At 35.6% G+C, this 22316-nt stretch overlaps 1 protein-coding gene across 9 annotated transcripts in view; it reads right to left on the reverse strand.

The window, feature by feature from the left end:
* Positions 1-22316, reverse strand: part of LRRC7 (leucine rich repeat containing 7) — a 524922-nt gene that overhangs the window by 12828 nt on the left and 489778 nt on the right. For 8 of the 9 annotated variants that reach the window (XM_078072925.1, XM_078072926.1, XM_078072928.1 and 5 more), the window contains one exon: positions 4060-4134. In XM_078072925.1, coding sequence (XP_077929051.1) covers positions 4060-4134 — 75 coding nt within the window. The remainder of the gene's footprint in view (positions 1-4059; positions 4135-22316) is intronic. The other variant, XM_078072930.1, reaches the window with a different exon arrangement.

The raw sequence follows: 22316 nt of genomic DNA on the forward strand, positions 1-22316 counted from the left end.
TCTCCTGTATTCTCTCCTTGAACTCCACACTCACTCATTCTGACAGGAGTTTCTCGCCTCTGCTCCCGAGCACTGCTGTCAGGCTAGCCCACAGCTAGTCCTCCTACTCCTCATCTTCCTTTCTCCTCTCTGGTAAGCCTGGAGTGACTCCCGCTCCATCAAGAGTAAGCTCTCTTGATAAGGGACTCCGAGCCAAACAACCTACCAAAAGCTGACTAAAATTTCATAGACTTATTCATTCAGAGTGGGCTCTTGATTTGTCTATATGAGTTGTAGAACCAAGGTTTTTTAAGACTAGAAAAAAAGGGGAAATATCTGATTTGTTTGAATTATCATATCTTTTGATTATTCAATTTGGTATCTTAGAGATATGGTCATCGACCAGGAATATATTTTGGAAAACACTTAAAATTATGGTACACTAGAAGAGACTACGAAATAATCTTCAAATAGGTTTCATATTAGTATGCCTTTATGAGAAAACTCTGTTTTGATAACTGGTAAAACCTGGATGTCATTAACAAGTATCTATAAATCATTTATTTTCTCTTCTCCTGCCAAAGTTAGGCTCCTGTCTGGGGAATGCGGTGGACAGGTACATGAAGAGGATAGGGTTTGACTACAGTGATATAATAGAATATTATACTTATAAATATAATATGTCATATAATGTGTAATATACTTATACAAATGAGCATTAGGCTATAACTGTGAACGATGTTAACTATCAAGTACGATATATTCTTTTTTTCCCAGTCTATTCATCTTTTCAACAGAGTAACTATAATTAATAGATTTTCTATATTTTAATATATTTTGAATTTAAAATGTATAATAAATTAGATTGAATATTTTAACGGGAAAGAACATTAGAAAAAAGAAACTATCATGTTAAACCAACGAAATTACCACTTCAAAAATGGTCAAATATTGGCAAATTCACATGGTTCAATCTAATAACATTTTTTTATGATGCATATGCTTACACTTGTTCTCTCTCTGCCCTGTTAGATTTGACTTTGTGGAGGAGGGTGAGGCTGGGAGTGATCAGTTCTCCCAGCCTGGCGGCTAGCTCCTTTTCCACAGGGTCTTAAAGCAACATGATTCACTAAACACAGTAGGTCATTTGAATATGTTCATTAATTATAGTGTATTTATTCTGGGAAAATGAACAGTAAAATGACAGAAACATCATGTGAATATGTTTTAATTAAGATTATCTCTTAATGCACACCTTTTTATGTAATTCCAATAACATGCTCATGATCCCATAACAGAGTAAGAAGAGAGTAGTGGGTAAAAAGAGTTACAGACAAAGAAAGAGAAAGCTCTTCTATAATAAATTTGGGGCTTGGGGGAGATTTGGGAAACGTGTATCTTTTTTGCTATTTAGTGTCTCTTTTGCTATTTGCTGTTAACTGCCATCACTTAGGGGGCTCATATGTTGTTTTTGTTGTTGTTGTTTATTTCTTTGTTCCTTTTACCTTGATTTTCTAAGCTGTTACATTGCCATCAAGGCTTGTAAACAAATTTGCTCCGGTGAGGACGTATTTTAGGGATCTTCTAAATGAGAGATAACTCATTTTTTCCAGTGTTCTTTAAATGAAGAGCCAATAGTGTTATAGACAAAAATATAATTTGCCCTCTTAGCATCTGATGCTGGCAATGATTTCAGTTTAGAATTAGCTGTTCTTATCTCTTTCAGAAAGTGTAATTGGCCACTTGTGCTTTTTAACTCATATGAGTGAAACTGTAAATATAGTAATTTATTTGATTACAGTCTACGTGCATTTTTCTTTTGCTGAAAATGGACTTTGATTTTATTGTACTAGATACAAATGAGTTCTAGAGCAAAAATAAAACGTTACATCTTTCATAGTCATTTGTGGAGCGAAGAGCCTACCCAGGTTGCAGCTCTTCTGCAGACTCTCGGCTTTTAACAGATTGGGTTTATAATTCCTTCCTACTTCTTGCATTAGGAATTGATTCCTTGGTGCACTTTGCTGTTGTTGTATACCTCTGAGGGACTAGAAATACTCAACCCTCATGTCCTCACACATAATCCTTGTAGAACCACACAGTCAGAAAAGAGTATTCTAACCCTGCAACTAGACACTAACTGAATTCTCATTTCCCTTCTGCAGGATATCTATATTCATCTATACTGATTATCTATCTATCTATCTATCTATCTATCTATCTATCTATCTATCATCTATCTATCATCATCTATCTACCATCTACCACCTGTCTATAGATATATGAATACATAACATTTTAACATATAACAAACATATATACATAAATACACACACACATATCTTCTGAATCCAGAGAGAAAAGTCTTTCTTTTGCGACCTCTGTCATGGATGAAGGCCACTCCCAACCTCGTCTCAAGCTATGGAAGGCTTCTCTAACCGGCATAGCATTCAAATAGATCAGAGATCTGAGATTAACTGGCTGCATTGTTTTTCAGACTCAGAGATTCAAAATAATTTCTTTGAAATTGAGTAGAGGAAAAAACTAGCCATTTCCTTTGCTAAACAGCAGCATTTACCAAGTGTTAAGGAATTACATTGTGAGTTTATTCTTGACCGTTTTTCATGGAAATTTATAAAATTATTGAACAGTTGAATTTTTAAGCTGAGGGGACCTCAGATATAATATAAACCACAGTTCATTTTGCACATAATAATTGTGAGTCCCATAGACATGATATAAAATGCTTAAGATCAAAGGGCCAGTTAGGAGATAAAAAACACATAGAACTTCCATAGCAAAATGGTAAAAATAAATTTAGATTATTTTATGGGTCTATTTTGTCTCAAGATTTTAACTCTAAAGATCAACTGCTGGCTTGGTCTTCTGCTTGCACGGAATGGACTCAAATCTGTTGGATGCTATTTCTACCGTGACGTTGCCACAGGTTCGAGCAACCCATAGTCTTCAGAGAATTATCATTTTTGAAAACTTGAGTTTTCATGAGCTTGCTAGTTTAAAATATTTCTGAGAATAAAATATTAAGGCTATATATACATATAATATATATAAATATATGTATATATGGTTATAGAGGATTTCTACTTCTCTAGAACTTTTTGAAAGTGTTCAGTAAATAAAAGATAGACAATCTCCTCAGAGCTGAGTTGTGTGGGGTCCTTACATTGTTGTAACTGTTTGCAGAGCTAGTCTAACTAGAAGGTTCCTTTCCCACATGTCCTCTCTTCTCAGTGTCCTTATATCTTCAATATATTATGTGGAACCATTTCATAATTGCTCCAAATGGTTAAATATCTGTAATTTCAGATAGTTCCAGCTAGCTATATAGTGGGGAATTTCAGGGTCATAAGTCAAAATACTGGATCTTAAACAAATCGATGATGCTTAAGGGCCTTTATCCGGGATGTAGGAAATGATTAAGCAGAAGTGGATTCAGAGAGAAGAACAAAGAAAGCAAAATGGTTATACCAAGCATTTACTTAACTGTGTACTGGAGTGACCCTTTTCTGTTATACAGAGCTTTAAGTTAGGGAAAAAGCCTTTCCATCAGACAGTACATTTTAATAAGTCACCTTATATATAGTTAAACTTCTGTTCAAGTATCTGAGATGGGGGAGTAGGGAGATATAACCATGCATTTCACAGTAGTCAAACAGTATAGCTTACTGTTGAGAAATTAAATATGGACCAGTCCCTTCTTCCTCATCTAAAGTCACACAGATACCCTATTTCAGTACTCCATTACTCTTACTTATACCTGATAGCTATGCATAGATTCTTATATGTTTCAATTCTTCTTATATTACCAATTCATACTGGTAATATATTCATATAAACAAAAACATGCAGAACATCTACCATGTGCCAAATACTGGAATATATAGGATTATATCAGATTGAATTTGTTTCTGACTTGCCTCTTAACCCCCACCCCAATAAAGACAAATAAGAAATGTGAAAAGGGCTTATTGCCAATCATTTAATTCAAGTCACTCAATAGCATGGTTACATATCTGTTTTAGTGTGGCATTTGAAAGCAGTGCTTTTTATCTCTCTTACCTGAAGGATCTTATCACCAGGCTGCAGCAGGTTGGATGCTGGTCCATCAGGCTGAACCCTAGTAACAAAGATACCCTATAAGTCAGAAGTAACAGAGGTTAGGATTGTATTATCAAGAACTAGGCCTAGTTAAAAAATTTTCATTCACATAGAAAACAATGAAAACAGATTAAAAACAGTTTACACATGTAAGCGTCAAAGATTATTATAGTATTTTTTAAGCAAAGCACTACTCTTCAAGTCAAGTTTAAGAAAAGCAACATCTTTACTTGCATAACAAAAGCTGATCTTGTTTTTAAAGTACACTTATGATTTATAAATTAATTTCATGGCATAGTCTTAATTTCTTTCTTAAATAATTTGAAATATGGTACTAAACCATCTTTTATATAATTCAGAAATCATCCTAAGTTATTCTTCATTGAAAATGTCTTCTATTTGACAGGTTGTAAATTCAGTGTACACTTTTAAAACTATATCAGAATTACATATAGATACTGGTTTATTTCAATCAGTATTACTTTGTATATTACTGGAAATTTTAATATAAAACGTATATGAAAAAATTAAACATAAGAAAATTCCAATATGCATTTTAAACATAAAGTTTCTGCCAACGTAGTTACAAATCCTGAAACTGATTAATTTATTTTATAAAAAAGTCAAATTAATTTTGTTGATCATGTATATAAAGCAAGCATTTATTGAATGTCTACCATATGCTAGGACTCGATTACTAGTGTTATAGAGATATAGAGAATATAATTTTTGGCTTTAGTGAGCTCATAATATAGTAGAAGAAAAGTCAAGAAACCAACAATTATAAAAAATTAAAAATATAAATAATTTATATAACAATATGTATTAAATAATAAAGATGATATCTCAATACAGTTGACATTATTTTTTTTAGTTCCTAAGAAGTATTAATCGAATAGAAGATAATATTGGAATGTCATTGCCTGTTATTTAGGAAATCATCTTATTTGTTGATTTGTAAACTTAATGCCTCTCACTTAAACCCATTAACTTTATGTATGTGTGTGTGAATGGTTTAACAGGAAGGCCCTAGTTGAAATACTTCTATGTGTGTTTTCATTTAGCATTTCAGATCTTTATGAAAGTTATTAATTTAAAGCTGTCGGATGATTTTTATCTTTCTGATTTTAATCTGTTTTTCTTCCCATTTAAAAATGAAACTATGGACAGCCATCAAAATCCTTAGAAAACTGCATAACTTTTAACCCGTAATGCAACTTCTAGAACTTATCTTAAGGATGTAACTAGACAAGTTGCAACATTCATATGATGAACTAATATGTTCATCATAGTATTATTTGTAATAATAAAAGTTACAAACCATACCTAAAAGTCTAATAACAGAGAATTGATTAACTAAATTACAGTAAATTCACACAATAGTACAATATGTGATCATTAAAGTCCTAGATGGGAGTTACAGAAATATCCTAGTCCTTAGTGAAACAAGCAGGTTATAAAACATTATACTCTATGATACTATTATTATGCTATGATACTATTTTTGCTGAAATATGTTTATATGCATATTTGTGTGGGGAAAATATCTAGAAGGATATATTCCTAAACATTAATAGTGGTTATACTGGGGAATGAGACTTCATATGTATATATATACACATATATGTATACATATATATATATTTCCTTTTTGTTTTATGTCTTTTCTAATTTTTCTACAATAATTATGTACTACTTATAACATCAAGAAAATAATAATAAAAACTTTAAAAAAATTTTAGGTTAACAGTGTCACTATTCAGAGTGATGCTCAGCTAGTTACTTTTGTCTATTCAGTTGTACAAATGGCCAATTCAAAAGGAATAAGAAAACGGGTTGTTTGAAAAGGACAGTAACAGAAGGCACGATGGTGAATCCACCAGACCAGGGAATGGCACTGGTTGTGAAAACAAATATAATCCCCACGGCCCTTTATACACCGGGCACATAACATTCATGCCATCAGTCCAGGAAACTGTATGTGCTTGGTCCTTCTGTTAGTCCCCCTCTTTGCTATCTGGGTCTCTGTACAACAGGCAGAATGCCCTTGCCCAAAATAAGCCACTACATCTCTGGGTGCTGGAGGTGAAGTTGTTCTCTTTATCCCAGCAGTCAACATTGGGCTACCTAGTTAATTTTGATTGCCTTTCTTCAGCTTATTCTATGGGAACCATTTTAATAATGTTTGCATGAATCCAGACCGTAGGAGCTAAATTACCACCATCGTATCTGCAATGCTGGAAGGAACTTGTAATGCTCCACAACCTGACTGCTGAAAGAATACAAGTGTAATGTACGTGGCAGGTTTAATTTCATCCATCACAAAGCTCTGTGGGATTCAACCGCTGTTTTAAAGACTTGCTGTGTTGTTGTTGTTGGTTTTTTTAGAGATTTATTTATTCTAGAGAGAGCAGGAGCAAGCCTGGGGAGGGGGGAGGGAGAGAGAGAGAGAATCTGAAGCAGACTCCCTGCTGAGCGCGGAGCCTGACGTGGGGCTGGATCCCACGACCCTGAAATCATGACCTGAGCCGAAATCAAGACTTGGATGCTTAACCGACTGAGCCACCCAGGCGCCCCCTGAAGATTTGCTTTGAAGTTTACTCTTATGGTAGCCTGAGTCTTCCAAAGCATTTATTGCTGCTTTCTAAAGCTTTAATATTTCTTTTCAATCAATACATTTACTCAACTAAGAAACTGCTACTGCCCACTGGTATAGTTTTTTTTTTTTCTATATATATACAGATATATCTTATCAGGCAGCATACTGACACATTAGTCGAAGCAGATAGCAATGAGTATTATGTTTGATAAGGGTCTGTGGCATTCAGAATTTATGGAGGTGGAATGTTTCCCAAAACACTGCCTGCAAAGGCCAGTGCCCTGATTTTTCACTGTATTTATGTATATACATACGGCCATATGAGAAAAATACCTCTGAACCCATTTTGTGGTATCTGTTATGATGAATATTGATGACTTTGGTACAGTTCTGGAAAAGCTCAGGTAGTAATGTGTCAGTCTCCCTCTCAACAAATTCATTTTATTCTGAAATTTCAAAGAATGCTTTGGCCCTGATGACAGAATTTGGTGAGGAATCAGACTATTTGTATTCTGAACATTAGAATAGGAACTTCCCACTGGTTGGTAAAATGCCATCATGTATGTATCAAAGATCCATATCATGGCATCTGGTCAATTTTATAACTCTGCGGAACTCTGTTCAGTTTCTTGTAACATTTGGTTGAGTGTTAAATGTGGGACAAACTACCATGTAATACATTCAGAACAAACAAAACAACCTATACCCCTAAGGTTATAGCAAAACCATTTTGCCCAAGGAAGGAAAATACCTCAGTAACTCTTTTTCAACAAGGCAGTATATATTAGTATTTTGCGGCTGCTGTCAAGTTATCACAAATTTAGTGGCTTAAAACATCACAAATTTATTATCTTATGGTTCTGTAGGTTAGAAGTGCAAAACTGGTCTTACTGGGCTAAAACAAAGGTGTTGGCAGGGCTGCATTATTTTCTGGAATCTCTAGTGGAGAATCCGTTTCCTTGTTTTTTCCAACTTCTAGTAAATGTCCACATTCCTTGACACATAGTCCCCCTTTTCCATCTTCACAGCGAGCAGTTGCATTTATCTCTGACCATTTTTCTATATTCACATCTCCTTCTGATCATAGTCAAGAAAGATTCTTTCTTTTTTTTTTTAAGATTTTATTTATTTATTTGAGACAGAGAGAATGAGAGAGAGAGAGAGCACATGAAAGGGGGGAGGGTCAGAGGGTGAAGCAGACTCCCTGCTGAGCAGGGAGCCGGATGCGGGACTCGATCCAGGGACTCCAGGATCATGACCTGAGCTGAAGGCAGTCGCTTAACCAACTGAGCCACCCAGGTGCCCAAGATTCTCTATTTCTAAGGACCTATGTGATTAGATTGGAAGCCCACCTGGATCCAGGATAATCTCCTCATCTCAAGGTCCATAATTTTAACTCACCTGCAAAGTCCTTTTTGCCATGTAATGTAACATATTCACAGATTCTAGGCATTAGGATGTGGCTATCTTTGGGCTGGGGGTGGGGTGCATTTTTTCTGCCTTCCCTATAGTGTAAGAAGTAAGAGCATAGCTCTGGAGTTAGCCTGTGTTCACCATTCAAAAACTGGGCAAGTTAATTAACTTTTGTGTACTTAACTTTCCCTCATCAGTAAGATGGGTATAGTAATGGCAATACCTCATAGTTATTAGATTGAGTATATATATACAAAAACACTTAGAACAGTGGATGGCATTCAGTGTAGTGTCAATCAATGTTACCATAATTGTTGAAAATCTGAAGGTTGAGCTAAGATCCAAGGTCTTTATATCCAGTAAGACCCATACTGAGAGTTTCTGAGTCTCTAATTTTTCTAAATTTATTGTCCAGAAATTCTTCTTTACCCTCAATCTGGAGTATATTGAAAGGCCAACATTTGTTATCTTTCCCTTGAATGCCCAGCAGTTAAGAGGATTTGCATCTCCTATTCAGGGAAGAGTATGGGAAGAAGGCTGGGAAGTCTCTACTACCTCATCTGTGGTTTTCCAGTGGTGGCTCTTAGTGGTAATTGTTCCAATTATTGTTCTCTTTCAGTAGTGGACATGGGTCCCAACTAGAGGGCTTCCTGATGGTTCTTAGTAACTTTCAGGGGCTACTTCCTTTGGTATCTCCAAGTCAGGATCATTAGCTCTTTACAGTAATAGCTGCTAAAATCTAGTTACTGACTTATGTGTTACTAACACACTGTCTGAGTGTGTTTTTCTAATGTCTGACATTTCATGACCAGCACAATGGTTTTCCCCTAGCACCACCTCTAGAGAGCATCTCACAACAGAGCAATAAAATACATACTGCAGCCTTTTCCAAAGAATATATGTTTGCTTTCCTCAGACACCGATATCTGGGTGTGCTTGAGTCAGACACAAACCTCCTGGACTCATGCATCACAGAGGGACCCACACACGTTTGCACCAAAGCAATCTAGAGAGGGCTGGCCAGGTGTTGCTAATAGGCATGACCTGTTGCCATTTCATTTTTCTTCCCCATTTTTAAAAAACCCGTCTTTATGCAAGTCATAAATGGTTTTGTTTTCCAAAAGTATCCAGAATAGGTTTTTAAAAAAGTTTTAACTTTTCACAAGTAATTTTGAACAGTAGTGAGTATGGGAGGTTTTTCATAGTGTTAAGATCTGACCTTGTCTTACTGGTTACCTAGTCTATACACCTCTGGACATAAACCTTAATGGACTTAGAAAGTTAGTCTACAAGGCCAACATTTAATATTCTAACTTTAGAAGAGAAAGGTACTTTATATGGCTTTTTAATGATGAAGATGAATGACTATGACAGTCTCAGCTGTTGTAAATGTAGACCCCAAAATAGAACTTGTCTTAAGGGAACTGCAACTTCAATTTATGAAATACGCTTTTCTTTAAAATTCTGAAAAATCCTGGCTCTAGCTGATGGTAAGAAATTGGTTTCTAGGAAGGCTGTATCTCAAATAAAAATCGCATACTCTTATTATTACAATTCAGAACACATTGGTTAAATATTATAAAATACAGTATTTTATGCTTTCATATAATTATGAAAGTTCAAAAAGTGTTTCTGGAGGAAAAATTGACTCATAAAGAACAAACACAACTATAGATTCAATAGATATTAAAGGTTTGTTTGTTTTGTTTTTTGTTTTTTGGGTTTTTTTTTGCCAAAAATGTGCAAATAATTTTTTTTTCATGGGTTGGGAAAGGTTAATATGAAGCTATGTTGTAGCTCATGGAAGCAGAAGTACACACACACAATAGACTGCATTTACTTAACCCCTGTGATTAGTAGAGGACTTGACCTATCAAGGATATAAAGGTTTTAATCAGTAGTTCTCCTCTTTATGAATCAGAGTGTGATCACAAAAATTTTCAAATTAATTGCTGAGTGTCAAATCTTAGGCTTTGAACAATTTGCTACCTTAACAACTGAGGAATCTATATGTATCAAAAGAAGAGATTTATCCATGGCCATTAGAAACTAAAGGAGAGTGGGGAGGAAGAGAGGAAGAAGAAGGGGCATTGGCAGTGAATATGATGCTTCCGCGTATTAATGAACTTTAGTCGACAAAACAATGAAATGTAAAATCCATAAGAGATGAGCAGAAATAATTGTTTAGAAGCCTAGGAAATTTGACCCTCAAGAGACAGAGATATAAATATGCTACAACTGACCAAAGTCCTCTAAAATTTCTCAAAAATCTTATGCACAGATATTTAAAGGAATAAACATATAGATGGTGTATATATTTCTTTATTAAACTCTCTTTCACACATTTTTAAATAATGTAAACATTAAAAAAGAAATCACTTGGCTACATTTGTAAAAGATTTATTAATAATTCATTGGAGCAACAAGGAGACTGGTAAAACCCATAGAAACTGACTACATGATTGCAAATACCCTAATGGCAATATAATGGAGATGATCCTAATGGATGAACTATACATTGTTTACCCTTTAGGCTTGCATCCTTCTTTTAGGTCATTTTAAAGGTTTGTTTAGTAGCCAAATTTATATATATATATACACACTAACTACCAATATAGATAATAAATATATACACTATATATATATATATATATATATATATATGTTTAGTAGCCAAATAACATAAACCTATATATAGTTTTCAAGATACTGCTCTTCTGACTTGCTAAAAGCATCCAAAAAGTAAGCTATTTATTCATCTTTATTTGAGATTCCCATAAGAAATGACAAATTGACTACTAGAATATCTTTATAGTTTCATGCTGATCATAATGCATTATTCTTTTTTGGGGGAAATTTGAATGTAAGTGTTAAAATTATGTTTGGTTTTGGTTACTTTATAATTACAATTTTCCTTTTATTAATTGCTCCAGTATTCCAATTATTTATTTATTTTAAGATTTTATTTATTTATTTGACAGAGAGAGAGATAGCGAGAGCAGGAACACAAGCAGGGGGAGTGGGAGAGGGAGAAGCAGGCTTCCCGCCGAGCAGGGAGCCCGATGTGGGGCTCGATCCCAGGACCCTGGGATTATGTCCTGAGCCGAAGGCAGATGCTTAACGACTGAGCCACCCAGGTGCCCCTCCAGTATTTCAATTATTAACAAACAATGAAACATCTCTGGGATGTCTGTCCATTGTGACTGAAAGTACCTTTGCTTCCTGTTCGTATCTTAATGAAATTCTTGAGCTGAAAAAATTTTCTTTCATTTGATTTTCATATTTTCTCTTAAAGGTAAATGATCAAACTCCTTCACATATTGTCTTTTCAGATTTTTCCTCTTTGAAAGAAATAAAAAATATTTTTCTTTCTTTTATTTCATGAATTCTTTAAAGCCTATATTTAATATGCCACCTCGAGGGGTAGTGAATATTTGGATTGCTGAGTTTGAACAGTTTACTGATTCTGTCAAAGCCCCTCCTGGCTTTTCCTTCCAGCTTCATATATAGCATAAAATAGTAGAAACTATTAGAAACAAGAGTAGGGGACTGTAGATGGCTGTGGATTCTTCTTTGTAGCGATTCCTAAAATAGTATCGGTAATCAGCTTTTTGATTATCATCACTGCAGGCTTCCTCAAAACCTCTTCAATGGTATAATTTTTGACCCTATTTCAAAATAATGAACTGCAAAGTGAAGAATTCAGTGAAAACTTTGTCACTTGTGCTAAAATAAGATTTTTGAAGTGAAAAATTATTTTGTTGGAAGCTAGATTCAAACTGTGATTCTTTTAGACTTAAGTTTTGGTTTTATTTAATGGTTAACACGTCGTTGTATAGTTAGACCAGGCTAGAAGTATTGCTCAGAGGTGGCAGTGAACTCAGGAGGTCAAAGTGATAAACACCCAGAAGGCACACAGTTGTGAATTCCTGATACACTGACTGATGAAGTGGCTCCTAGGCCAAGGCTGTGCATTGGCAGTGTAGTGGGGAATGACAAAGAAGAATTTTTTTTTCACTTTTGAGTTTCTATCTTCCTCTATTAGTTAAAATTTTACAGTGGCAATGTTTTCGTTTATTATCTGTGCAACTTTTTAACAGGTGTAAGTTAAGGAAACAGGACTCTGCAGTTGTAGACATTTGGGACTAAGAATGTGTACAGTTTTACAGGATGATGACTCGTGTCACCCAGAGGAAAAGCATTGAGACCGCCACGTGGCTGATGAATGGAAGGGAAGCCATTCACACTCAGGCAGAAGGTACCTAAGGAAAAGTGGTTCTTGATTCTCTATCTCTTTGCCCATTATCATTTTATAGTTCAGAAATGGAGTCCTTCAGGGGACTGAAGTCACCCCAGCTGGTGTGTCAGACAAACCGAACATACTGTGGAGTCTTTCTTACGGTAAAGGAAGTCCAGGTATCCCACTAAATTCGTCATTCAGAGTCAAGGTAGAAACATTTTTTTTTCCCAAGGAGGAAATAGAGTGAACATATGATTTTTCTCATTCAAAGAGACTTTGGTATACTTCAGTAAACAAAGAGACAAACAAAAGTAAGATATGATTCTTCTTTAATCACTTTAATGTGTTTAGTCCAACACGAAAAGAGGTTGCTTCCTATTTCCTATTAATGAATGTCCTTGGGGGTTAAATGATAGTACCTTGTTATGGGAATGTTATTTGTATTATGGTGATGGGGTTTGATCAACTAGGTTTCAAATATAGGAAGTAGTTTTCTACTCCATTATACTTAAGACAGTAGAATTAGTTGCTGACCATGTATAGCTATACTAAATATATTGTAAAGGTGACAAGCAATTAAACAAATGCATATTTGCAATTTTGGGCCTTATGTAATAATCCTTAACTATTATTATCTACTCATTGCTTAATCTAACTCTGGATTTATTAAAATAGATATGTATTTTAAAATATATATTTTAAGTATATATATATTTTTTGGTTAATTTTTTATTTTTAAAAAATAACACACTCTAAATTCTGATCTACTAGCTTAATTTTCTGGTATAGTTCTAAGACTTTCAGGTTAACTTGTCTTAGTCTCTCCTGGAACTCTATTCTCATCTGTCTGTGGCTTTCTCCCAATTTATTAGAAGGATCTTAGGGAGAATTTAAGTCAGAATTTGCAGAACTTAAGAATCAGCTCTTTGATGGGACGCCTGGGTGGCTCAGTCGGTTAAGCGTCTGCCTTCGGCTCAGGTCATGATCTCAGGGTCCTGGGATCGAGTCCCACATCGGGCTCCCTGCTCAGTGGGGAGCCTGCTTCTCCCTCTCCCTCTGCTTGTGCTCTCTCTGTCAAATAAATAAAATCTTAAAAAAAAAAAAAAAAAGAATCAGCTCTTTGAGTTTACATGATTTCTTCACACACCCAAAAGAGGAAAATGACACGATAAAAGTGTTTTATAGTTATTTGGCTTTCTTTTTTACTTGTCTTAGATTCCTATGATCTTATCTCTTATTACCTGGCTTTTTTTCTTTTCCCATCTAAGGGTGTTGACTCTAAACTTCCCTGCTCCTTCTGATCTAGTTTTGCAAACCCTTTCTTTAGTTACCAAAGAACACAGATTTGGTTCAATTAGTGATTACTATCTCTTAGGGAAACTAGGACTGTATTTGTAGAATATAGCTCTGTCTTTTTTTTTAAAGAAAAAAATTAATCAAAAAAATGACAAGGATTCAAAATCAGATTTAAATGGGTCTCACTGCAAAAAGTCTGACATGGTCAGTTTCCAGGTCCATACTGAAATACCAGTTGCTTTGGCAATCTCAGTTAGATACCAGGGTTGAAAGCATGCAGGTTCTAGGCAGTACTTCTCATAGATGCAAGCATGTTGGAATCTCTAGCCCTGAAGGGCTTTCAGTCTGAAAGATGAAAAAAATCTATTGTTTTCATGATACTGTAACGGACACTTTTGGGGACCTGCCCAGATACCCTTTATCAGATTGGTGTTCTCATCCTCCAGGTGCTGCTGACGGCTCACATCTGACACTTCTCTTGAAAATTACCCTCAGCCTGGAGCCTACTTACTGTGAAATGCTTGGAAGGTTATTCCCTCCTCCCTGGGAATGTCCTACAGCCAATCCCTGATACGGGAAACCCAAGGAGGAAATACCTACTTGCTGTGAAATGCTTGGAAGGTTATTCCCTCCTCCCTTGTGTGGAGGCCATTTCCCTCTTCAAGGTGAGGAAACAAGGCTGTTTCCCTCTTCAAGGTGAGACAACTCTATGGTACCACTCATCCTCCTGAGCACTCTGTGCCATCACGCTTCCCACATCTTTGCCCAGTTTCTTCCCCGCCCTATCCTGCATCCCTCCTTCCTTTTAGATTTCACCTGAGAGCATTTCTTCAATTAACTGCTTGCACAACAGTTCTGATCTCGGGCTTTGCATCTAGGGGAACTGACTTTAGGCAAATACAAACTACAAAAGTTAAAGCTCTAGAGTATGTTCTTGCTTGGTAGGGATATATAGAGTCTATTATTTTGCTTACCAGTGATTCTCTGGAGGCCAGAGCCAGCACAGAATAACTTTGGGGATGGAATGGAGGAAAAGTGGATGATATTGTTATTAAATACATATTTTTGAGATATATCTCAAATATTATGTGGGTAAAAAAAGTTTAAATAATATTGCTACAGGCAGAGACCTGGTAGCTATTCCTTTTTATTTATTTTTTGTTTTATTTCTCATAATATTTCCAAGAATTCTAGTTGGTTTATGAACTTTTTTTTTTTTTTTGGTTTATAAACTTTTCAAGCAAGAAACTAGAAATACTATGAGACCCCTGGAATAGCACTTAAATCATGTAGTAGTAACTTCGTAAGTGGAAAAAAAACTTCACACTTCCCAAAGATCTTTTTGACCCTCAGTAATTAACTTTCTTTCATTGATGGGTCTGTCAACTCTTGTTAGTTATTACATAAAGTATTATTTATAAACTAATTTTAAGTGCTTTCATATTTTGATTGAGAAGTGTCTGGCACTTTTCCAGTAAATAGTAACAGACTTAAAAGTCTCTAAATCTTTTCCCACACCATTTTCTGCCTGCATATTTTACTTACTTTGTTTCATGCTAAGTGGCTAAAGTGATGGAGCAGATGGAACATAAACAATGTACAACTCTAGCAACTAATATAGCTACTAATATAGTAGCTATGTACTTGGGCTTTAATTTTATTGAAGAATATTTTACTGATTGCTATAAAATATCATAAAGTGATAGCAATCTTAATTCCAGTGATTTTCTAAATCTATTGTTGAATTAAAACATCCCAATCAGTGTTCTTATTTAAAATGGTACTTTTTAATTGCCTTGTATTTTTCACATGTATACCCCAGTGATATTTTTGTGAAGAACCAAGCCTGTGTTTAGTTTTATTATATTCTTTCATAAGCTGAAATCCATGTCTTGTCTTCTCTATATTATAATGTCTAGAAGCTACATTATCCTATTGGCTAAAGCACAGTGCCATGCCTTTAAAGAGTTTCATATAAGTGGAATACCTGTGGGAATCCTACTGATAGAAGATTGTGACGACTACATTTCTATCAATATTTCTGAATATATTCAGGATTTTTTCAACATAAAGAACAGAATATGCAAAAATACATTTTTTATTTAAAAAATCTCACTTTTAATGTCTTCAAAGTGGCATTCTGAACCTCAAATTACAATTTGACTAAGATGGAGCTGAAATAATCAGTTATGTTGTAAAATAATTTATGCTTGGTATTTATTTCTTTATTTAATTATTTTTTTTTATTTTTAAAGATTTTATTTATTTATTTGACAGAGAGATAGAGAGAGAGCACAAGTAGGCAGAACGGCAGGCAGAGGGAGAGGGAGAAGCAGGCCTCCCACTGTGCAGGGAGCCCGATGTGGGTCTCAATCCCAGGACCCGGGGATCATGACCTGAGCCGAAGGCAGATGCTTAACTGACTGAGCCACCCAGGCACCCGCTTGGTATTTAATTTTAAAAATTTAGTTTTATATCTAGGGGCACCTGGGTGGCTCAATTGGTTAAGTGTCCAAGTCTTGATTTCAGCTCAAGTCATGATCTCAGGGTTGTGAGATCCAGCCCCGTGTCGGGCTCCATGTTGGATGTGGAGCCTGCTTAAGATTCTCTCTCTTCCTCTCCCTCTGCCCCTTTCCCTCGCCCCTCCCCCCCAAAAGAAAATAAAAAAGATAAAAAAATAAAAATTTAGTTTTATATCTAAAAAAAGATGTTTTAATCCCTTCTTAACGTTAGTCCAAAATGCAGTATGTAAACAGTATTATCTCTATCCCTTGTTCCTGAATGTTACTTTCACATAATCCATATATTCTCCAAAATACTTTGCATTACATAATCACTTGAAGTAGAATTAAGGATAGGACAGATACATGTTATAGTATAAAATTAATATAGAAATATATAAAATAAATCATATGTGTCTAGTAGTACAAAATAAAGGACATGTGTTATATGCAGTTTAGTATTTATGCAGTAAATATAAATAATATGCTATATGGAGTTCTAGACAAATGTGTTTTCTATTCTTGATTTTTATATCCATGAAGAACACATGACAAAAGATAGACATGTAGACTATACCCTTTTCATAAGTAAGAGCATATCTCTGCAACTTTGTGTTTATGAATCACCCAATGCCATGAGGCTGAGCCACCTGGAAGATTATTCTTGTGCTTTCCTAACTTGCCACTGCCAAGTATGCCTCTGGCAGTTATTATTCCTGGGTAAAGGTATCAAGTAAATGCTTTGATTCCGCACATCTAGTCCCTCTTCTCTTAATATTAACCATATACAAATTTTTATTTGATGCAATACCCATCTCCACACAAAGAAAAAGTCCCATTGTTTTTCTAGGTGAGGAAGGGGGGTTGTAAAGGTGTTTAAGTCCTGTTTGCAGGCTGTTCTGGCATCTGGAGTCAATCTTTTAGAAGTCATATAGGATAAAATAGAGTAAGGTATTCTAAATTCCAGGACATTTATGTAGAGCTTATTGGCAATTATATTTTACATTTGCCATCACTCCAGTATTTTTCCTGGGCTTGGGATTTTACCTGTACCACAGGCAAAGTAAGACATTTAAAAATTTTGAGAACATGGATTTACTTCTCCTATCATTTTTGTGTCTACATGCAGATTGCCCAAATCAGTAGAAATATGGGTAGGATCTATGACATCTGCTGAATGTGGTTATCATGTTCAAACTGTCGAGAATCAGTGATTGTTTGGTCCCAGTGTCCCAGTATGTATATTTTCTGATGTTCAGTGTTTTGAGGATATCTGTAACATGGCTTTCATTTTGATACTATGACTAGATAATTGTTCATGGGACTGTTCAGTACTATGTTTAGAGCATATAGAGAAAGGGGCTATGAGTTTTCTTTAATATCTTTATTTTTTTTAAAAAAAATTACCCATTTATTTGACAGAGAGAGAGAGCGTGCACAAGAAGAGGGAGGGGCAGGCAGAAGGAGATGGAGAAACAGGCTCCTCAGCGAGCAGAGAGCCCGATGTGGGGTTTGATCCCAGGACCCCAGGATCATGACCTGAGCCAAAGGCAGAAGCTTAACCAACTGAGCCACCCAGGCACCCCTCTTTAATATCTTTAAACTTTAAGAGCTTAGTCCTTTTCCTTAAATGAGGCAAGGAGGGATATCAGTCCCTGAATAATGAGCTATGTGAATGCATCATTAAATATCCATTCATCTTCAGAGTCTTGGGCTGATCTATGAAGTCACTACAATAACATGGTATCAGTCATCCATTTAATCCAGTCTCTTCTTTCTAACAACATCAGGTGGAAATTGTATTGGTCAATTATTTGAATTTTGCAAACATGAATTATTATCCCATGAACATTTAAAAATAGGCAAAGATTACTGTGGTTTGTTCCATTGGCAGAATCACCACTATAATGATACCTTAGTCCAAAAGTTATGTAATTGCTTAGTAATCCACCATGTACAGTCCATTTCTAATTATCTAGGTTCATTAGAGAATACATGCTGACTTCCAAGGATTTGTTGAAACAAATATCTAGACTATGACTAATTAGAGGACTTTGTAATACTTTCAATATTAGAATATCACATTAGTCTCAACTCTACAGGGTATAAATTTGTCATGTGGCTCTTCTGCTAAGTGGCATTTGCAGAGAGAGGCATACATCATAGTGTTTGTTAAGAGAAGAGGATTTAGAATCAGATCAATTTGTGTTCAAATCTTGTCTGCCACAGATCACCTGAATGACCTTGGACAAGTTAATTAACCCCTCTGGGCCTCAGCAAAATGAGGGATAATAATACTCAACTAACACAAGTTGTTATGAAGATCAGGTAAGTGTATAAAGAGCCTAATAGAGTGACCAGGACATTATAGATACTCAATAAAAGGCTGTTATTTTTATTACTTTTATTATTATCATCAGATTTGTTAGATCAAAATCTTTCATCTCTCTGTAGCATATGGCTATCCCGACAGTAATATTTCCTATGATAATAGACCAGATCATGGCTTCCATCCACTTTACTGGGAGGGTAAAAGCAAGCATTATGTAGGACCGTATTCATCTGGTTTTCTACAGTTTTCCCTTTCTAAGTATGTAAAAGCAGTTTTCACCTGGCAGTGAACCCAAAATAATGAACTCCGTGATAAGTGAATAGGTCTGTTTAATTATTAAACCTTGTTCTGAAAATGACATGAGCTGCAGGACTAACTGTGCTCCATCCATTTAGCCCCAGAAGACCATATTCAATTAGGACAACCTTGGGGTCTTTGAGAGGAGTTAAGTTTGTAAGACCAGGTGCTGTTAGAAGCTTTCAAAGTCTAGTACAAAACAGTCCCCATGTCTGGCTTAATCTTGAATTCCCTCTAAAGCCTCAGTTAACTTTTGGACCGTCTTAAGTGTTTTCTGCATAATCTCATGCTACCCCAGAATTTATTTTTATTTATTTATTTATTTATTTTAAAGATTTTATTTATTCATTCATGAGAGACAGAGAGAGAGAGGGAGAGAGGCAGAGGGAGAAGCAGACTCCCAAGGAGCAGGGAGCCCGATGCGGGACTCCATCCCAGGACCCTGGGATCATGACCTGAGCCGAAGGCAGATGCTTAACCATCTGAGCCACCCAGGCGCCTGCTACCCCAGAATTTAAAAGGGAACTTCTGCCAGACGAACAACACAGCTCACTTTTGTCCCAGCCTTTTGGGGTGACTACTTCATACTTCATGCTCTCCCTGTCTGACTATATAGCAGGTAATCAGTTTGGATCCTATCTCACAATGGTCCTTGGCATTTGGCTGAAATGGTGGCTCCCATCAATCATAATGAAGAGGATGGAATAAATCTACTGGCTACTTTATATATAAGGTCCTCAATGCCTCGAAGACATTCAGTTATCTTGGATACTTAGAATTTTACAAAGCATTCAAACATTCATGAGCAGTAAGTAAAATAATATAGTGTGCTTCTGAGAATATTTCTAATCCATGAGTTGTTTATTGGAAGAGAATATGCATCATATTAAAGTTTAAGCTTTTGCCTGACTAGGACTCCTTATAAAGCATCCACCTCTGACTCAGGCAGTATCTGTTGAATTTAAATATCTGTTTAATTTGGTTCTCCTCACCCTCAGCTATAAATTAGCCAACTCATAAAAAAACAGTCTCTTTTTCAGCATTGGAGAGAAGAGTATTTTTTAAGTTCATTTTCATTTTCTTACTGTTTGGCCTTTTTGGTTAGTTTAGACACTGGGTTCTACTCTAAATTTTATGCAACCACTACAAGAATGGGACATGGGGCTAAAGAAATGCAACTGAATTTCCAAGAGATTAATCCCTTTCCTTGTGAGTGAATTAAGTTCTTGTAATTGTCAGACCCAATGTCTTTAGATCCTCTGTACACTTTTAACTAAATATCCACTATATGTTTGGCGTGACATCAAAAGTGGTCAGTAAATTAAGAGCAGTCTTGAGAGACTTCTGCAGATTTGGAACTTCTAATTACTCTCATCAATTTTGCAATAATAGAGATTCACTTTTCAGATTGTGAAGTGTTTTAGAGAGTAATCAGGCGAAGAAAAGTGCTTTCGAGGGGAAATCTTTCAGTGGACCCATTATCAATTCAAGCTTTATATCTGTTGCATTTAACCAAAAGAGCAAATTATAATATCATAGAAATAGTTCAGTCTCACTAGAGTCATCAAAATGTTACAAATGAGAAATTAAATTAATAGATATAAAATGTTCTTATTTGTCATAGTGGAAGAATTACAGGCAATAATTTTAAAGTCTCGCATTTATTCTCTCCTTTAGTTGAAAATAACAGCAGAAAAGCAATAGCATTCAGACCTCTTGACTATTTAGCAATCTGTTCATCCTTAGTTTAAAACATTTATTACCCTGTGCCTTCCAAAAATATAATGAAAAGGTGTATAAGCTGGTGAGAAAGGAGAGAAAAACATGTCTTTTGGATTTTAACTATCTGAAGAATGATACAGTGATTAACTTCTCATTGAAAGAACTTATGGAGAAGATGTGAAACCAGAGACAAAGAGAAGAGTCAAGATGAATAAGGCATAATGATTGAGGTTTTTTTTTGTTGTTGTTGTTGTTTTTTAAAGATTTTATTTATTTGAGAGAGAGAGAGACACAGTGAGAGAGGGAACACAAGCAGGGGGAGTGGGAGAGGGAGAAGCAGGCTTCCCGCAGAGCAGGGAGCCGGATGCAGGGCTCGATCCCAGGACCCTGGGATCATGACCTGAGCTGAAGGCAGACGCTTAACGACTGAGCCACCCCAGGCACCCCAATGATTGAGGTTTTTAAAAATACCATCATATGTTTCTGATAATTTTGAACTTTCATACTTTTTGTCTTAAAATATATTTATAATTTGTTAAAATTAAGTAAACACTTGATCCTACTAAGCCATGACTATTTTAATTCTACTAGATCAGTAGTTATCCCCAACATCATTTCAAAATAGAAAGGCAGGAGTTACTTATGAACAGACGTTGCTAACTGGCATTCTCCGAATTCTATAGGGCTGCCTCATGCACATTCCAACCAGTTGACCAGAGGTACTCCCATCTATAGCCGCTGGGGATTTCTTTCTTGTCCCTACCATCTTAATGTGTATGGTGTGAATAATTCTACCTTATAGTCCAACATCTTCCTCTCTTCTTTTCGAGAAAGGAAAGGAAGAAGGGCATAAAGAATGTTAGAAAACAAGAAGACTGGGAAGAAGTAGAGGAAAATAAGGGATTAAAGGCTCTGTTTCAGGCTATAGAAATCTCCAGAGCAGGGACACCCAAGTTTTTTCAGAAGCGGTTTTATGATCAGAAATTGATGTGTGGGTTATTTTTTATAATAGTGATGAGTTGAAAGAATCTGTCTCAGGTTGTGACTCAAAGGTAAATCGAGAACCTGTGGAGGTTTTACTCATATCTAATTTCTGTCTTTTTTCATCATCCCGAAGTTTTATGATGTCACTTAATGCAATTAAATGTGATGAGTTCAAAAGCAGATAGTTTCAATTATCATCAAATTATAATTAATAATTGATTCAAAGCTGAGGGCATTAAACACTGATGGTAGCAGGGTAGGTTATGTAACTCAGGGTAACATTTTTAAAATAAAAAAGTCAGGTGGTCCAGGTCCACAATGGGATCATACAGGCCCAATGGGAGTATGGACAGCACGTTGGGTGTTCAGCATGGAGGTGGGGGTGAACTTTTACCCATGGTTTGACAAAGAGGTAAGCATGAGAGGAGCCCCTGATTTTTCTGCCATGGCTAACTTTGATTTTCCCATAGAACGTTTGTTTTCTGTGGTCTTTCAGTTCTATACTTCTATTAGTGAAATACTTTATCAACATGATTACTGAACAAAATTTCAGGTCAGTTGGCCCTGGCATTGAAGCATTATTTAATCATTCTGTTACTACGAGGAAACATTTTCCCAGATAACTGATCTACAAGTAAACTTTTAGAAACAACTTGTTATAAATTGTGTGTATAGTTTTCTTTAAAAATATATACAATTGTTAACAAAACAAAAAGCAAAACCCAAACAATTTTCCTTAATTTTTTTTTCCTATTCTTAGGATTTGTCAAGCACTGCAGTGAATTTTTTTTCCCCTGTGCTGAAAATGTGCTTAATTGGCTTCATAATTAGCTA

The sequence above is a fragment of the Halichoerus grypus genome, chromosome 5 (genome assembly GCF_964656455.1).
Source record: "Halichoerus grypus chromosome 5, mHalGry1.hap1.1, whole genome shotgun sequence".
Lineage (NCBI taxonomy): Eukaryota > Metazoa > Chordata > Mammalia > Carnivora > Phocidae > Halichoerus > Halichoerus grypus.